Genomic DNA, 14,237 nt, shown 5'->3' on the forward strand with positions numbered 1-14,237 from the left:
ATTCTGAATCAACAGCGATTGAAGCTTTATTAAGTGTCCAAAAACAAACAAATCACTTACAGTTCAGGAAACAAGGAAGTGGGAGAACAGTAAACGGGCGAAGTGCATGGCCTACACCATGAAGAGCTCCTTATGTATATAAATACAGATGAACATATCTGGACCAATCACAGCTTCTTAACCCTCCAGAGATCCAGACTGCATCGCTTCCTGGTAGCCGCCGCCCTCCTTAGGCTCCGGGAACAGCTTGATCATGTCGTCGATACGCAGGATGGTGATGGCCGCCTCAGTGGCAAACTTGAGACTCTTTGTCTTCACCATGGTGGGCTCGTACACGCCAGCCTGGCGGTTGTCTCGGGGCTTGCCGTTGACCAAGTCCAGACCGATCCTGTAAGACGGAAACGAAGAATGTTCGACATTAGAGATGTGAACCAAGCAGCTGATTAAAGCTCAACATGAAACGAAAACTACCATCTTTAATACAAGTTGTTTACGACACTCAAACAAGCTCAAATATTTGAAAAAGGTTATTTAAAATGGGCAAACTGATTAGTTTGTGCTGCACATAATTACTTTATTGATTAGTTTGCTTTTAAGTGTTAAATTGTTTTTCCCAAAGATTTTATGTAGACGCTCTTAATATGATGGGAGCAAAACAAAATAGCATCAACATGGCCTTATACTAATCCACAGCAGATGGCTAAATATGCTACAAAAGATGTACAGTTCAATGACTGGTGCAGGAAGGAGACTCACCACTTGAGATTCTTGCGTTCGGGATTAACCTGAGCCTCATTGTGGAAGGCCCGGAGCTTGGCCACCAGATCAGTAGAGTCCTGCGCGGCGTTTACAGCCAGCGTCTTGGGGATGATGAGGAGAGACCGAGCAAACTCTGCAATAGCCAGCTGTTCTCTGGAACCCTGAATGTTAACAAACGAATCAGCATCGAAAAACAATAACCAGGAACCCTCCACCAGACACCAACTATTGCTCGTAAAAATACTAAGTTTTCAATAGAATACGTCTCACCATGCTGGTAGCATAATTCTCAAGGTAGATTGACAGCGCGGCCTCCACAGCGCCACCACCTGGCACTACAGACTTTGACTCCAGAACCCTCTTGACCACACAGAGAGCATCGTGCATGGAGCGCTCCATCTCGTCACACATGAAGTCGTTGGCCCCGCGCAAAATGATGGATGCTGATGTGCGCGCTTTGGTGCTGAGCGGATGTAAGATTAGGAGAACAGAAGCAGCAGTTAATAAGAGTCAGACTATCTGCAGACAGGAGGGACATTACTGTCCAAATTCATCACAGCTCCTGCTGCCAGAACAGACCATTAAATGTCGTCAGCCTACGATTGTACAGACATAAAAATGAGTGGACATTGTGTTGAGTACTTTATAGTCAACATGAGGTATACATATATATTTGCAGTTCCTACTTCTTGACAAGAATGAGCTCGTCGTCACAGATGCGCTCTTGCACAACCTCCTCTGCCTGGCCAAGCATGGTGGCCTCAAATGTCTCCTCACCCTCCAGATTGGTCAGAGAGGGGCAGATGGTGGCTGAGAGAACACACATGTCAACATGATATTTAACCATTCAAATCATATTGAAAAAAGAATTGGCACAAACTTCAGAGGACTTCCATCCTACCTCCTGTGGCCTTGGCAATGCGTTTTAGGTCTTTCTTGAGGACCCGTCTCACCGCCATGGCTCCTACATCCACGAAGTACTTCAGACACATGTCATCAATGCCCCCGGTGGTCAGGATAACCGTGGCGCCCGCTGACAAAATCTTTTGAATCCTCTCCTTTGTGATATCAGATTCCCTGGAGCGACAAAAAGCAAAACACTTTTGATTCAGTTTTCCCAGTTACATTTAAATACAATATTAGCTATTCCGTCAGCATAACAGCAAATTTAAATGAGATTATGTGCAATGATGCAATTGTGACGATGCAAAAGAAAGAAATATGCACCGTTGTCTGATCTGGTCAAGCTTCTCTGGGTCGTTAATAAGGACTTGGACTCCCATCTTCATCTTGGTCTTCTGCAAGCTGAAGTCCAGGCAGGCAATCTTTGCATTGACGACACGCTTTACCATGCCTTATATTTAAAAAAATAAAAAGGAGAAATATCCTATGAATAATTAATTAAAACCCCTTATAGCGTACTTGACCGTATCAAATATTGAAACAAATTTTGCATCTGTGGCATTATTGAATTGTCTGGCAAGAGACGTTCCATGTGTATCACTGCTGATGCCATCAGATGAGACAGCTGCAGATTTTAATGGGAATTTTAGCAGCGGCAATGCACAAGGCCTCACTCCACGCAGTCAAGTAACCCGTTTTGGAATTCAACAAGCTAACTAAGAATTATCAAAGAACATACCTTGTGATCCAACAGTGCAGTTGATTGCATAGCCGTTAACCAAGAAGCTCTCCTTCTGGCTGCGCCCATGCGCCTTCAGGACGTTGACAGAGTTGATGGGATATTTTGCTACTCCCTTGCTGTCCACGAACTTCACGGCGAGTGCAGCCTCCACCACCATGTTAGCAAAGAATTCTGAATCACTGAGGGTTTGGGGTTAAGGCGTATAAAGGGCTTTCTTCACAAACAACCCAATTAAATCGTTGAGCAGGGGGGGGAAATAAAGGATACACTCCAATGATTTTGGAGGACATGGAGGTCTTGGCTGCATTGATCAAGCACTCTTTTCCAAGATCATCGGTTCCAATTGTGAGATTCTCATTAATGTAGCGAACTGCTTCCCTGAAAGATAAAAAGGCCATTTGCATGTCAAAACATAATTAACAAATCCATTCTGCAGCAAGATCTACCTAAAGGAATGTCACACTTGTCACACATCAAACTTGAGAATAAACCCCCAATAAAAGAAAAAGGGCTAGGATTTTCAAATTGTACCAACGTTTCATTAGGGGCGGCAGAAATGAGGCTGCTCAACCCCTTCAGATATCGAAGGACAGTTTCTCTTTCCTGTTAGCATAGCCAAGCATCCGTGATAGAGGCAGGTGCTTGGTACTATAACAGGATAGCAGTTGATCACCGGTGGTATTGGATCACAAGTTACCACATAAAAAGGGCATGACACCAATAAAAGGATGGCAAAACATTAATTTTAACAATATTTCACTTCAATTAGTTTCCCTGAGAATTTAGATAAAAATGCATTCTTGTTATTTAATGTAAACTACATTTCCCAACATTCCTTGCCGTTTCTTTTGGCTCCTGCTAGGTCATGCTGGCCTGCAAGTGCACTTGACTTTAGATACAAAATTCAGTTTCACTGTGGAACTGCGATGAAGTATTTATGTGACTGTTATTTATCTGAAATACTCTGATGAAGAATTAGTCAAAAACATATAAAGCATGTTGGCATATTACTTGCAAGCCAGACGGTATCCGCTGATGACTGAAGTGGGGTGAATCTTCTGCTTCACCAGCTCGTCTGCACTCTTGAGCAATTCTGCAGCAAGAATTACCTAAAAAGAATGTCACAGTAAAAATTTAACTACAGACAGACACGGACATCATAGCCAACTTGAGAATACTTTGTTCAAACACCAATAAAATGGTAAAAAGGTAGAAGTTTCATATTGTACCATCATTTCATTAGGGGCGGCAGAAATGAGGCTGCTCAACCCCTTCAGATACTGAAGGAGACTTTATCTTTCCTGTTAGCATAGCCAAGCATCCGTGATAGAAGGCAGGTGCATGGTACTATAACAGGATATTACAGTGCAGTTAATGCATAAAGGATGCATAACACTACACTCATATCGGAGCAACTGCTGACCCTACTCACCACAGACGTGGTCCCATCTCCGACCTCCTTGTCCTGCAGGTCAGCCAGTTCACACAAGACCTTGGCGGCTGGGTGCTCCACTTCCAGCAGCTTCAGGATGGTCGCTCCATCGTTGGTGATGGTCACGTCCTGTCGTGCAATGCATATGGGAGAGATGAGCAACTCAGGCCACATTATTTGCCATCTGATTACAATACGAAGTAACGGAGGTTTTGCCATTGACATGTCACTGCTCGGTAAACACAGGTAGACTTGATCAAATGAATCCAACATGCACAAATGTGTTTACCCTGCAGTGAGATGTAACGGTACTGCTTGGAAAAGGGCCCTTAAATTTTGCTATGCGTGAAACAAACCCCAATGTCGTCGACCAACATCTTGTCAAGGCCAACTGGTCCCAGGGAGCTCTTAACGATGTTGGCGATGGATGATGCGGCCATGACTGCGAAGACAAGGGGGAAGCGGCTACTAGCACCTCGTGACAAAACAATGCACATTTAAACAGAGCCGGTGCATCATTTAATACATCGGACTTCATTTGTAAAGACATTTATATTAATTGTGTGTTTTGACAATTTGTTGAGTGGGGTTCTCTACTACTGGGAGCCACACCTTCAGACCATGACAGTAATTTTCTATCCCATTAGCATAGCGATCCATTCATGACGATGCGAAGGTTAAGTACTGAAATGGGGTTATGACGAGACAAACGCTGGTAGCTGAAGGTGCCCATTGTTCAAAAATAACAGGCGTTGATGTAATTTGCGGAATTTCACTTGAGTCGGAGCAGAGGCTTAAAGTTAACACAAAAGTTAGCTAGCGTTAGCATTAGCCACACGTGTGGTACACGCAGTAAAATAATTCACTTCTCGTATCGACTATTGGTGACGCACATGAAGTGCAGGTGGAACGCCAACTGAAAGGACATCATAACTCACCATTTTGAGTGCGAACAGATTCGCCAGATGTTCTCTGGCCGAGCACATTTAACGGACCATCTAGCATCGACATCTTGGACTGAGACACAACCAAGAAGAAAGGAAGCCTCGCGGTGCACTATGGGTAAACCGGCAATAAGCAGAAGGTTCGAGAAGAAGAAGAAGAAAAAATCGCCATATACGGGATTTTCATTATTCAAACGATGAAAAAAATAAATTTGTAATAATATTTCACTTCAACCAGCTGCTTTGTCAATTTAGATAAAAACGCAGTCACATTATTTCTTGCAAACTACATTTCCCAGCATGCTTCCCATTTTCTTTTGGCTCCCGCTAGTTCATGATATGCTGCAAGTGCGACCTCTCCTGGTGATTTTGGATACAAAAGTCATGTTTTTAGGTGGAACTGCTGTATATACGACTAGTGTTGATATCTTTTTTTTGTATAAATATATTTCTCTTACATTGTTAAAGTTTAATTTGATCCAATTCCCTTGATTTAGTTTTTGTTGTTGTTATTCTTATGTTTTTGGAAGAATTGTTTGTTTTATTAATCTCTCAATAAACTGGTCTACCAATTGTAAAATTTGAATTTCTCGCATCAATTAATTACTGTTCTTATCTCACAGAATCACAGAACAGTAATTATGAATGTATGTCTGATGTAATTTAGAAACTCTTGTCACAATTTGTACCACCATATAACTTTGACAAAAAGAAAACGTGGTTAGATTAGTGGTTATATTGATTAATGAGGGTCTTTTCAAAATTGGGCCTGAAACGTGTAGTATTGGTGAATAAATACTCCCTATTATGGAGGACCAATCTAACTTAGTTATTGTATGGGTATAATATTTTGTATCCATCAAAATGTAATAATCAATTGGTCCACTCAAAAAACCTCAATGCCGTGTTATGTTATCCACGTGAAAGTGATATCCCTGCTGCGATGATTCCAAACACGCTGTGAAATAAGTGAAGAATTAATTATTGTATCCCTCATTTTCTTTCCAAAATGATTAACTTTCCAACTTTGTCATATTTTCAGGCTGCTTTGCTTGTATTTGATTTCTCACAATTCTCCTTGAATTAAAAAGCAATCCATGTTTCGGCCTGATTAACATAAGCTGTGAAGGGATATCAGCTGCTGCTCTGCACCAAATTTATATTTAGCAATTATCCACACCACAAGTCCAGAGATGAATTTAATCAATTTATTACCTGCAATACAATGTTGAGCGATAACAACTAGGCAGTTAAAAAAATACAGTACTTAACTTAACATTACACCATGATAAAGCATACCTATTACATACAAGAATAACTTTCTAAAATGTACATCTTTACAGAGTGTTTACAAATAAAATGTAAAAAAGACAAAAGTGCAAAAAAAAGATACTCAATGAAGACAAGACAATCCCCACCAGTGAAACCGAGCAAAATATACAATGAAAAATAATCATACTTCATATTCCTAATTCGCTTTTGATCCATATTTCCGGGTACTAGAATTAGGCCGTGATAATGTGATATTTATTTTTTTACATGTTGTGATTTGGAACTTATGGCATGTCACGCAGTGAGGGATAGAAAACCCACTTAATATTCACAGTATTTGATTCAAATTTAGTCTGCACCCTTAAATCTGAATGAAACCATATTTTAATAAATAATTTATTTTACAACGAGTCTGTCTTGAATAGGGATTAAGGCCCAAATAACAGCTCTGCATTTAAATAAATAGGACAACTTTAGTGTTTTTTGTAAAGACAGTGTGTGGTGATTCCTGGGAGAGAAAACAATTGTGTCGCATGAACATTATTAAAGTGATTGAGATCACTGTGACTTTCTTTCTGTGACTGAAGATGCAATTTCAGTAGTGTGACCGCTGGAAGTGTCCCGACGTTAACAAAGTAAAGACTATCCATGTGAGAAAAACACAAATTATACATCAAATGCAGTACTGTAGTGTTTTAACTGACTGTGTTCTCCTTCCTGGTCCCTCGAAAAACAAAACGTTAAAACATGTGAGATTTGAAAAAAACCAGCAAAAAGTACTTTTTACATGATGAACACCTCCAGACCGCAACACGTGAAAACCTCTCTGAAGTACTCCCAGATTCAAAACAAATCTGAAGTCCTACGGTTTCTTATAGATTATCTAAACTTCTCTTGATTTTAAAGCATGATAACCTATTGATGAAAAAGATGGCAGGTGGAAGCAAGTCCCAAAAATTTAACAGGTCTTAAACCTACGGGTCTAAGTGAAGTTATACTTAACCTACTGGATGTTAACCAACATGTTTTCTTTACAGCTGCATCGCTTTTGTAACAATTATTGCTAAAAAGCTGTTAAAAGTGACACAAGCCAGTGTAGCGAATTTCAACTACAACTTTGTAAAGCTGCTTGTTCAGAGCAATTTTATCCCTTTAAGCACAATTAAAAACACGGCTCCTAAACAAGTTAAGACCAATTAGTGCTGAGAAAGCAGTAAATATAACTTTGACAGCAGATTGAGAGAAAGAAGTACTCCCAGCGTTGTGAGTTAAGATCCGCCAAAGGTCATCAGGTTGTTAATGCTTCTACTTCGGTTTGAGACAACGGGCACAGGCAAGATTTTATTCCTTACAATTGGTAACAGACATCCTGAACTACTGTAACTGTACAACAGTTTGACACAAAGTTCTCCAGCAGAACCAATTAATACGACTCCAATTGCCTCTACAAGGCGCACGCGTAAAGCAATTAAAGAGTTTGAATTCCTTTGACTATTGAAACCCATTCAGTCACGATGAATGCCTTTACAAATGACTGAGAGCCTTTTGAAGTGCTGAGGCAACTCACTTGCAGGCTTTTGACTATTAACAGCAACCTATTGTTTATGTTTACATTGAAATTCTGTAACAGTAAGTTGTCACAAACAAGAAAAAACATTCTGAACTACGCTGCTGATGTGTTACGTCTGCGGATTTGTATGTAGAACGGCTGATGCCCCTCAGGGCAAAGCAGCTGTGTCCGTTTTGTTGCTATATGCTGTACGTTTGTTTATGTTTAATGCATTTGGCTTTTGTTCGTCGTAAAGACTCAGGCAAAGCTACTGGAGCTCAGACACTGGAACTTCTCCCTCAAAGACTGGACGATTTTGGGTTGGCTCTGCTGCGGCTCGTTCCACAGGTACTTCGCCAGTTGCTCGCGCTCCAGAGACCTCAGCGGGTCGCAGGAGCGTGCCGGTGTGCACGGGAGACTCTGGGAGTGGACGGGACCCCGGTTGGGATCCGAAAGGGCCGCCGAGCCGTCGCTTCGCCCCGCCAACCTGTCCTGCTCGCGCTCGCCTTCGTCCTCGGAGCGGATCTCCACGTAGTCATCGTCGTCTTCCCCGTCGTCCTTGAAGTTGGCCATGTAGTTCTGGGTGGCGCCGAGTATGCTCAGAGCAGAAGCCCGGTTCAGGACCACCACTTGCTGACCGTCACGCAAAGTGAGCTCGGACTGTCCTGGGGTCGGGCGCTCTGGGAGGCTGCTCTGGCGACCTGTGCGACCCAGACTGGGGCCATGGAGTCTGTCTGTGGGCACGGCACATCTGAGTCCGGGCTGCTCGGCATCCTGCCGCTTGCTGCCCAGGGAGCCGAGTGACTGACAGTGACTGGACAGGGGGGACTTTAAGGAGGGGGAAGACGGAGCGTTGAAGGAAGGGTGTCTCTTGATGGAGCTGTACACGTGCTCCTCTTCTTCGCTGGGCGCCGACATGCACGAGCTCCACCTCTGGGACGCCGGGTTAGTCGGAGATGACGGGGAGGTCCTGAAGGACGGGGTGGAGCAGGCGGAGGTGAGTCTGCGCTGCGGCGTAGAAGACGCTCGGGCATCATCCAACTCGCCGGACGAGGACATGAAGCTGACCAGCTCTCCGTTGCTGTAAGTGGAGTGGAGCCACTCCTCCTCCAGGGACGTCTCGGGCATGGACGGAGAAGACAACAGCCCTGGATGGCCGTGATGTGGCCCGGTTTGCCCGGGAGGATCCTTAAACATCACCTGGTCGTAGAGATGCGAGTACTCTGCTATCCTTGCACCTGGAGTGGGAGCACAAAAGACGTGAGTCAGTTAGTCAGTTTGTCACAACTACCATTAATTCTGGCGCTAAATCATTTGTTTATTGTTGTTTACCTATGGCGGTGCCCCCTTGTTTCTTTTCTTCCAAGATGGCTGCCAGGTCTTTCTGCTTCTTCTCAGTTCTCGTCCGACAACAAGCGTCTCCGGGGTCCATGCTCCTCATGCGCAGCAACTGGTTGGCTTTCTTGATCTTCTGGCTGTACTGCCGGGCCATCAGGAACACCCGGTTCTTTGATTTTTCAATCAGATCCAAGTCCGCGGACTCCGCCAACAGTAGAGAGGAGGAAGCCAAGGGTGAGTCCAGACCCGCCAGCTCCCCTGGGAACAAGCTATGAAGGTCCTTGAGGGGAAGGTCCTTTTGAGGGATGTTTCGTGGAGGAAGCTCCACCAGGTCGTCGTCCTCCAGTCGGAAGCTGCCGCTGCTGAGGCGTGCCAGTCTGTTGCGGATGCTCTTCACTGTGCCAGGGGGGGGGTCTGGGGTGACAGGAAGTGGGTGAGTTGTAGGAGCAGGGCTCTGGATTTCTTCTACACTGGTGCCTTCACTTGGAGGTTCCTGGAGGTTGATGACTGGGATGGTGAATGACGGCATGGAGGTGACAGGTGGGGGTTTAGGCTGATGTGTTGGGGGACTTTTGGTTTGAGGGCTGGCCGCTTGAGGACTAACTACAGGGGGGCTCTTTGGATTGCGGTCTTTGACTTTGGCTGTTTTCGCCTTCTTAGGCGACTCGCCGGCACTGACGGGGAAAGCCGCGGGGTGTTTGTCGGCTTTCTTCTCATTGTTCTTGATGTAGTTTTCCAGATCGTTCCAGATCTCGTCGACCTGCTCCGACATCTTATCCCCTTTCTGTGAGCGGCGAGAGAAAGTCTCGGAGGCAGACGAGGAGGAATAATCCGGCTCGGAGTGACATGGCACACGATGGGACGGGTCTGGTCCTTCGTCCTCCCCAAAGTGCAGGCTCTCCTCGGAGACAAACGCCCCAATGCTTCCAGTGAGGTCTTGTTCAGAGGCCAGCAGACTGTCTCTCTCTTGTTTCAGGTTATCACATTCATGTATTTCTTTCAGCACTGTTGACGGGGGCTCCCTGAAGCAGACAGTGTCATAGACATTCTCCTCTACTATCTTGAGCTCCAACGTCCCAACAGGCCTACCCTCATGTGTGACGGGCTGACTGCTCACTGGGGAAATGTCTGGTTCGATCGCAGGCTCTGAGACCACAGGAGCCTCTGGAGCAGTCCTTGCCCTTGACGCCTGCCCCTGGAGACCCTGTGCATCTGCAGCAGTGTCTTTCCGTGGCAGGCTTTCCTCAGGGTCCCTTCTGACAAGGCCCATGTTCTTAAGGTCCTCATAGCTGATGTTGTCATACACATTTTCAATATCGTCTATCGTCAGCTGCTCCGCCGAGGATGATCCAGAGATCTCATTGCTGGAGGACTCGGTGTGAATCACTTCCAAATTTCCGTTACCTGCCTGGTCATCGCCAGGACTCTGTCGAACCTCCGTCGCCTTCTCCCCTGCACTGCTCGCCCTCCGCAGGACTTGGCCCCCATCAGTCGGAGGGTCAATCTGCACAGTGGGGAGCTGTTCGACGTGCCAGCTGCAGGGCCGAGCCGCCGCGGGTGAGGAGGTGGCCGCTGACCTCTCCGAGGGCACCTCTGGTTCTGGTCCGCTCGGCTCTGTCGGGACAAACATCTGATAGATGTCCTCGTCCTCATCCTCCGGCTGCATGGTTCTCTGGCGGGTGGGGAACATGGCTCTGCGAGCACGGTGGTCGGCCCAGATGTTCCTCACGGAATGGTCACTTTCTGTGACTACTACGGAGGGAGTTGCGGGGTCTGGAGGCTCCTCCGTTACACGACGTGTCCTGACGAGCGGCGGGTGGTGACTTCCTTCCCTCACCAGGGATTCTCTAGCTTTCTGTGGTAAAAAGTAAAGAAGAGGTTGTTGTGGCTATGTTTAAAAACATCAAGATAGTGATAGATTAAATCACCATAGTGTACTTGTTATTTGTACCTGTAAGTCTGAAGTGCTCATATTAAAGGATTTCCACTGTTCTATACTGTCCACGGATGCCTGAGGGTTCAGCCTCTTCCTACTGCTTTTGCCGGGGACTCGCAGCCGCTTTCCACCTCCCTGAATAAGGAGTTTTCGGCATTAACATCATGTTTGAAAGCCAGACAGAGGAGAGGAATCCTGCAGGTGTATGTGCGAAGAAAATCAATCATTGGCTTTAAGCTCACCAGGCCACTGTCATCTTCATCGTCAGCATCTTGCTGATGTGGCTCTTCTTCTCTGTCACTGTGGTCATAGTGATCTCCCGGGTCCAGCGACTCCTGAGATTGGTTGATGAGGCTGCGGCTGCGACCGATGGTGCCCAAAGCCAGCTGGGACATTGGCGACAGCAGCGTGGCACCCAGACTTATTCGCTGGAGAGGAAAATATTTTTTCAGCATTTTGACTCTAACAACGTTTGCTTGAATGTGAGCGAGTGACCTCATGCTTCTTTAATCACTGACCTTTTCGCCTTCTGTATTGGCAGCATTCTGCTTTGCATGCTTCAATAACTTGGATAGAGGCTCTGGAGGGTCAAACAGAATATTGGTTCATTTTATGAGTTGAACCTTGCCGTGTTACTTTTGAAATATCTCTCACGTCTTACCTTTCCTGCGTCCTCTACGAGGGGTTGGACCATCCTTGGTTTGATGGGAATCTTTCTTGTCTCCATCAGGGTTATAATGAAACCCAGGATGATCTGGATAAATTATATAATTATTGAAATGCATTTAACATGTTTAAATGTGGCAAAAGCAAACATACACAAATTAGAAGTATATTATAAAATATGGGTGTCTTTAAACAGTTACTTACGCATAGCATCCATCTCCAAAATTGCTTGCTTAGCCTAGAAAGAAAGTTATAAAATGAGAGTTCAACAGGTTGGATTTTGAATGAACATAGATGTTGACACTAGATGGCGCCACATCACAGTCCCCTCTCAACAGGTGGGCGGAAGTTTGCCACTTAAGGAAAAGTGGTGGGGGAATGAAATATGAAGATAAAGGAGCAAGGATGTGTGGAGTGACATTTCCAAACCATCCCACTCAAAGTGTGAGTTCACGCCATTGGCGAAAAAGAGCGGGAGCTGTCACGGGACGAGACGCTCTTACCTTGGCAGGTATTTTGGCCGGATGGTTTTCAAGTATGAGCCTCTTGAGGTGCAAGATCCACATGCGCTTGTCTGGTTGGGATTTGGCCTGAGGGCAGAGCACAAGACATCAGAGGGAATATAATATCAGACGCACAGTCCTAAAAAGGCAGCTGGGAGGTGGGGAACCATTTGAAACATGGCTTTCTTACGTCATGCCAATTATCTCGTATTTTTCTGGGCTGTTTCAAAACACAGTGGTTAGGTAACAACAATGGCCGCCCTTAGCCCCTAAACACTCGACATGTCTGTGCAACTCGTTGAGGTGAGCCTGGACAGCTGCGAATAATCTTCCTGCTCTCTAAACGGCATTCTTGCTCAATGTTGCTTGCCGCTTCACGGTTCAAATGAAACGTTCACATAAATTCACATTTTGAATTTTGTGACGATGTTGCCGTACCTGGACCGTGTGCTGAAGTTTGGGGTTCTTGTAGTGAAACACACTGAAACTCAGTGGTTCTTTTGGAATAACTTCCACAAGCATCAGGTTACAGCACTGCAGAAAAGAGGCAGGAAGAAGTTAAAAACCCCTTTTACTGAGGGTGAAACATTTTGGGACGTGTCACGCTTCGAGCATGACTGACCAGTATGTGGGCCTTGTACGTGTAGGTTTCTTCTCGTTTCTTGGTGATGAGCAGAAGCTTGTCAAACAGAAAGAGAGTTCTCTCGTTTTTGGCTCGCTGCAGACGAAATGTTCCTTCCAGAACCAGCTCTCCATAGCCGATGAGATCAGGGCCTTTCCAGTTGGTCAGCAAGCTCTGGATTTCCTGCAGATAGAACATTTTACAAACACAATTACAAGGCGCTGAACAACGTGACGAATTAAAACAACTTATCAACATTAACAGATAAACTTTTGTGGGGGGAATTCTTAAGAAAAAGCAAGGATGAGGAGAGAGGATTTCTGTTGTGCTACGGAAATGAATCGTAACAGAAGGAAAATAGAAAAAATACATGCTAAATAATAATGAAGAGGCTCAAACCACAACAATGGAATTTCTATCGAGCCAATTCGTTTGTGGAGTGAACGCTTCCACACACATTCCTGCGCTCATCCTACCCTTCTGGCTCCCAGCTGATGAAAGAAACAAGCTTCCCTTTTATGTGCCCTCCTTAGGCAAGGCCATCATTAGCAATGAGTGGAAAACGCAGTGACTTGCGTATGAGACGCGGGGAGGATCAGATCCAGGGCCGATTCAAAGCAGGACTTAACGGTTCTGCACAACAACCAAAACGATTTGGCTCCTCGAAGAGGTTCTAAAGTGTCCCGTCGGTTTTAGTTGTCCAAATAATGAGAGATGTTTGCTGGAAACGTCACGGAGGAGACCACACGCCCAACATTTATTGGATTCATGAGGGGTATCGGGCAAGTGGGACAACACCCATTTGTACACAAAAGGATCCCAAATAAGCTGCGACCTTTTGTATCGGGCACCTTTCTTGTTTTGTGCTCATCATACCTGCAACCTGACGGCGTGCTCGTGTTTCCTCTTCATGTCGTTGATGTGCCAGGCCACTCTCTGCATGGTGTCTATGGCTTCCTGCACAACCTCGTAGGTCTCCGTGTCCTTCTCCATGCGGTTGGCTATCTCCTGCACGGACAACACACACACACACACACACACACACACACAATGCTGGGAGTCAGCATGTGCGCAGGAGTACACTCATACAGCCAACCGTGTGCGTGTGTGTTTTTCTGCACACAAACACACACTCATGCGTTTACTGTAATGCAATGAACGTACACCAGAACATACATACCGTGCACCATATGTCTAAACATTTGGCTTCTCCAAAGGAGATTTTCATCGGGGGCCGAGTCAGAAATCCATTTGATTTTGGTATGACCGAAAAAAACATGGTTTGTGTGTGTGCGGGACTGACAAGTGTGTGCCTGCGCTCGCGTTTCCGGATGGTGAAGAGTAATTGTTTGCGCGTAAGTGTTTTTTGCAGAGCGAGAGACACACGTACATGCAGCAGTAGGTGGTACTTGAGGATCCTCTGCACCGGCTTGAGCAGGTAGGAGCCCAGGGGCAGGGAGTGCTTCAGAGATTCCTGGCGCTCGCGAAGAAACTTGGCCAACGCCTTGTTCCTCATGCACTCGGTTAGCACGGCCACCGACCTGTGGAGACAGAGAGGTGGGCGGTTAACG

General features: G+C 45.6%; 2 protein-coding genes across 3 annotated transcripts in view; both read right to left on the reverse strand.

The window, feature by feature from the left end:
- Position 1: 1 nt before the first annotated feature.
- tcp1 (t-complex 1) lies at positions 2 to 5,138 on the reverse strand. The gene is made up of 12 exons (XM_040161395.2): positions 4,775 to 5,138; positions 4,193 to 4,278; positions 3,837 to 3,965; positions 3,416 to 3,513; positions 2,672 to 2,782; positions 2,402 to 2,583; positions 1,987 to 2,113; positions 1,661 to 1,836; positions 1,446 to 1,569; positions 1,030 to 1,222; positions 757 to 920; positions 2 to 388 (listed from the first exon to the last, which is right to left on the reverse strand). The coding sequence occupies exons 1-12, from the start codon at positions 4,845 to 4,847 to the stop codon at positions 178 to 180; spliced, it is 1,674 nt and encodes a 557-aa protein (XP_040017329.1). The 5' UTR covers positions 4,848 to 5,138; the 3' UTR covers positions 2 to 177.
- Positions 5,139 to 5,974: 836 nt separating this feature from the next.
- The window catches only part of LOC120808443 (pleckstrin homology domain-containing family G member 1), a 31,292-nt gene continuing 23,029 nt past the window's right edge, over positions 5,975 to 14,237 (reverse strand). For both annotated transcript variants that reach the window (XM_040161377.2, XM_040161376.2), the window contains exons 6-17: positions 14,057 to 14,207; positions 13,543 to 13,674; positions 12,667 to 12,849; positions 12,483 to 12,578; positions 12,045 to 12,131; positions 11,746 to 11,779; positions 11,537 to 11,629; positions 11,394 to 11,455; positions 11,118 to 11,303; positions 10,891 to 11,010; positions 8,934 to 10,794; positions 5,975 to 8,839 (exon numbers count right to left, since the gene is read on the reverse strand). In XM_040161377.2, coding sequence (XP_040017311.2) covers positions 7,860 to 8,839; positions 8,934 to 10,794; positions 10,891 to 11,010; positions 11,118 to 11,303; positions 11,394 to 11,455; positions 11,537 to 11,629; positions 11,746 to 11,779; positions 12,045 to 12,131; positions 12,483 to 12,578; positions 12,667 to 12,849; positions 13,543 to 13,674; positions 14,057 to 14,207 — 3,985 coding nt within the window. In that variant the 3' untranslated portion in view covers positions 5,975 to 7,859. The remainder of the gene's footprint in view (positions 8,840 to 8,933; positions 10,795 to 10,890; positions 11,011 to 11,117; positions 11,304 to 11,393; positions 11,456 to 11,536; positions 11,630 to 11,745; positions 11,780 to 12,044; positions 12,132 to 12,482; positions 12,579 to 12,666; positions 12,850 to 13,542; positions 13,675 to 14,056; positions 14,208 to 14,237) is intronic.

Source organism: Gasterosteus aculeatus, chromosome 18 (genome assembly GCF_964276395.1).
Source record: "Gasterosteus aculeatus chromosome 18, fGasAcu3.hap1.1, whole genome shotgun sequence".
NCBI classification, from domain to species: domain Eukaryota; kingdom Metazoa; phylum Chordata; class Actinopteri; order Perciformes; family Gasterosteidae; genus Gasterosteus; species Gasterosteus aculeatus.

Bases quoted from the DNA above. Each gene is read 5' to 3' on its own strand.
- tcp1 (XM_040161395.2), bottom strand. From the start codon at position 4,847: ATGTCGATGCTAGATGGTCCGTTAAATGTGCTCGGCCAGAGAACATCT. The intron at 1,570-1,660 runs GTAGGATGGAAG...GTGTTCTCTCAG, and splicing joins CATTGCCAAGGCCACAGGAG to CCACCATCTGCCCCTCTCTG. The intron at 1,223-1,445 runs GTAGGAACTGCA...ACATCCGCTCAG, and splicing joins GAGCTCATTCTTGTCAAGAA to CACCAAAGCGCGCACATCAG.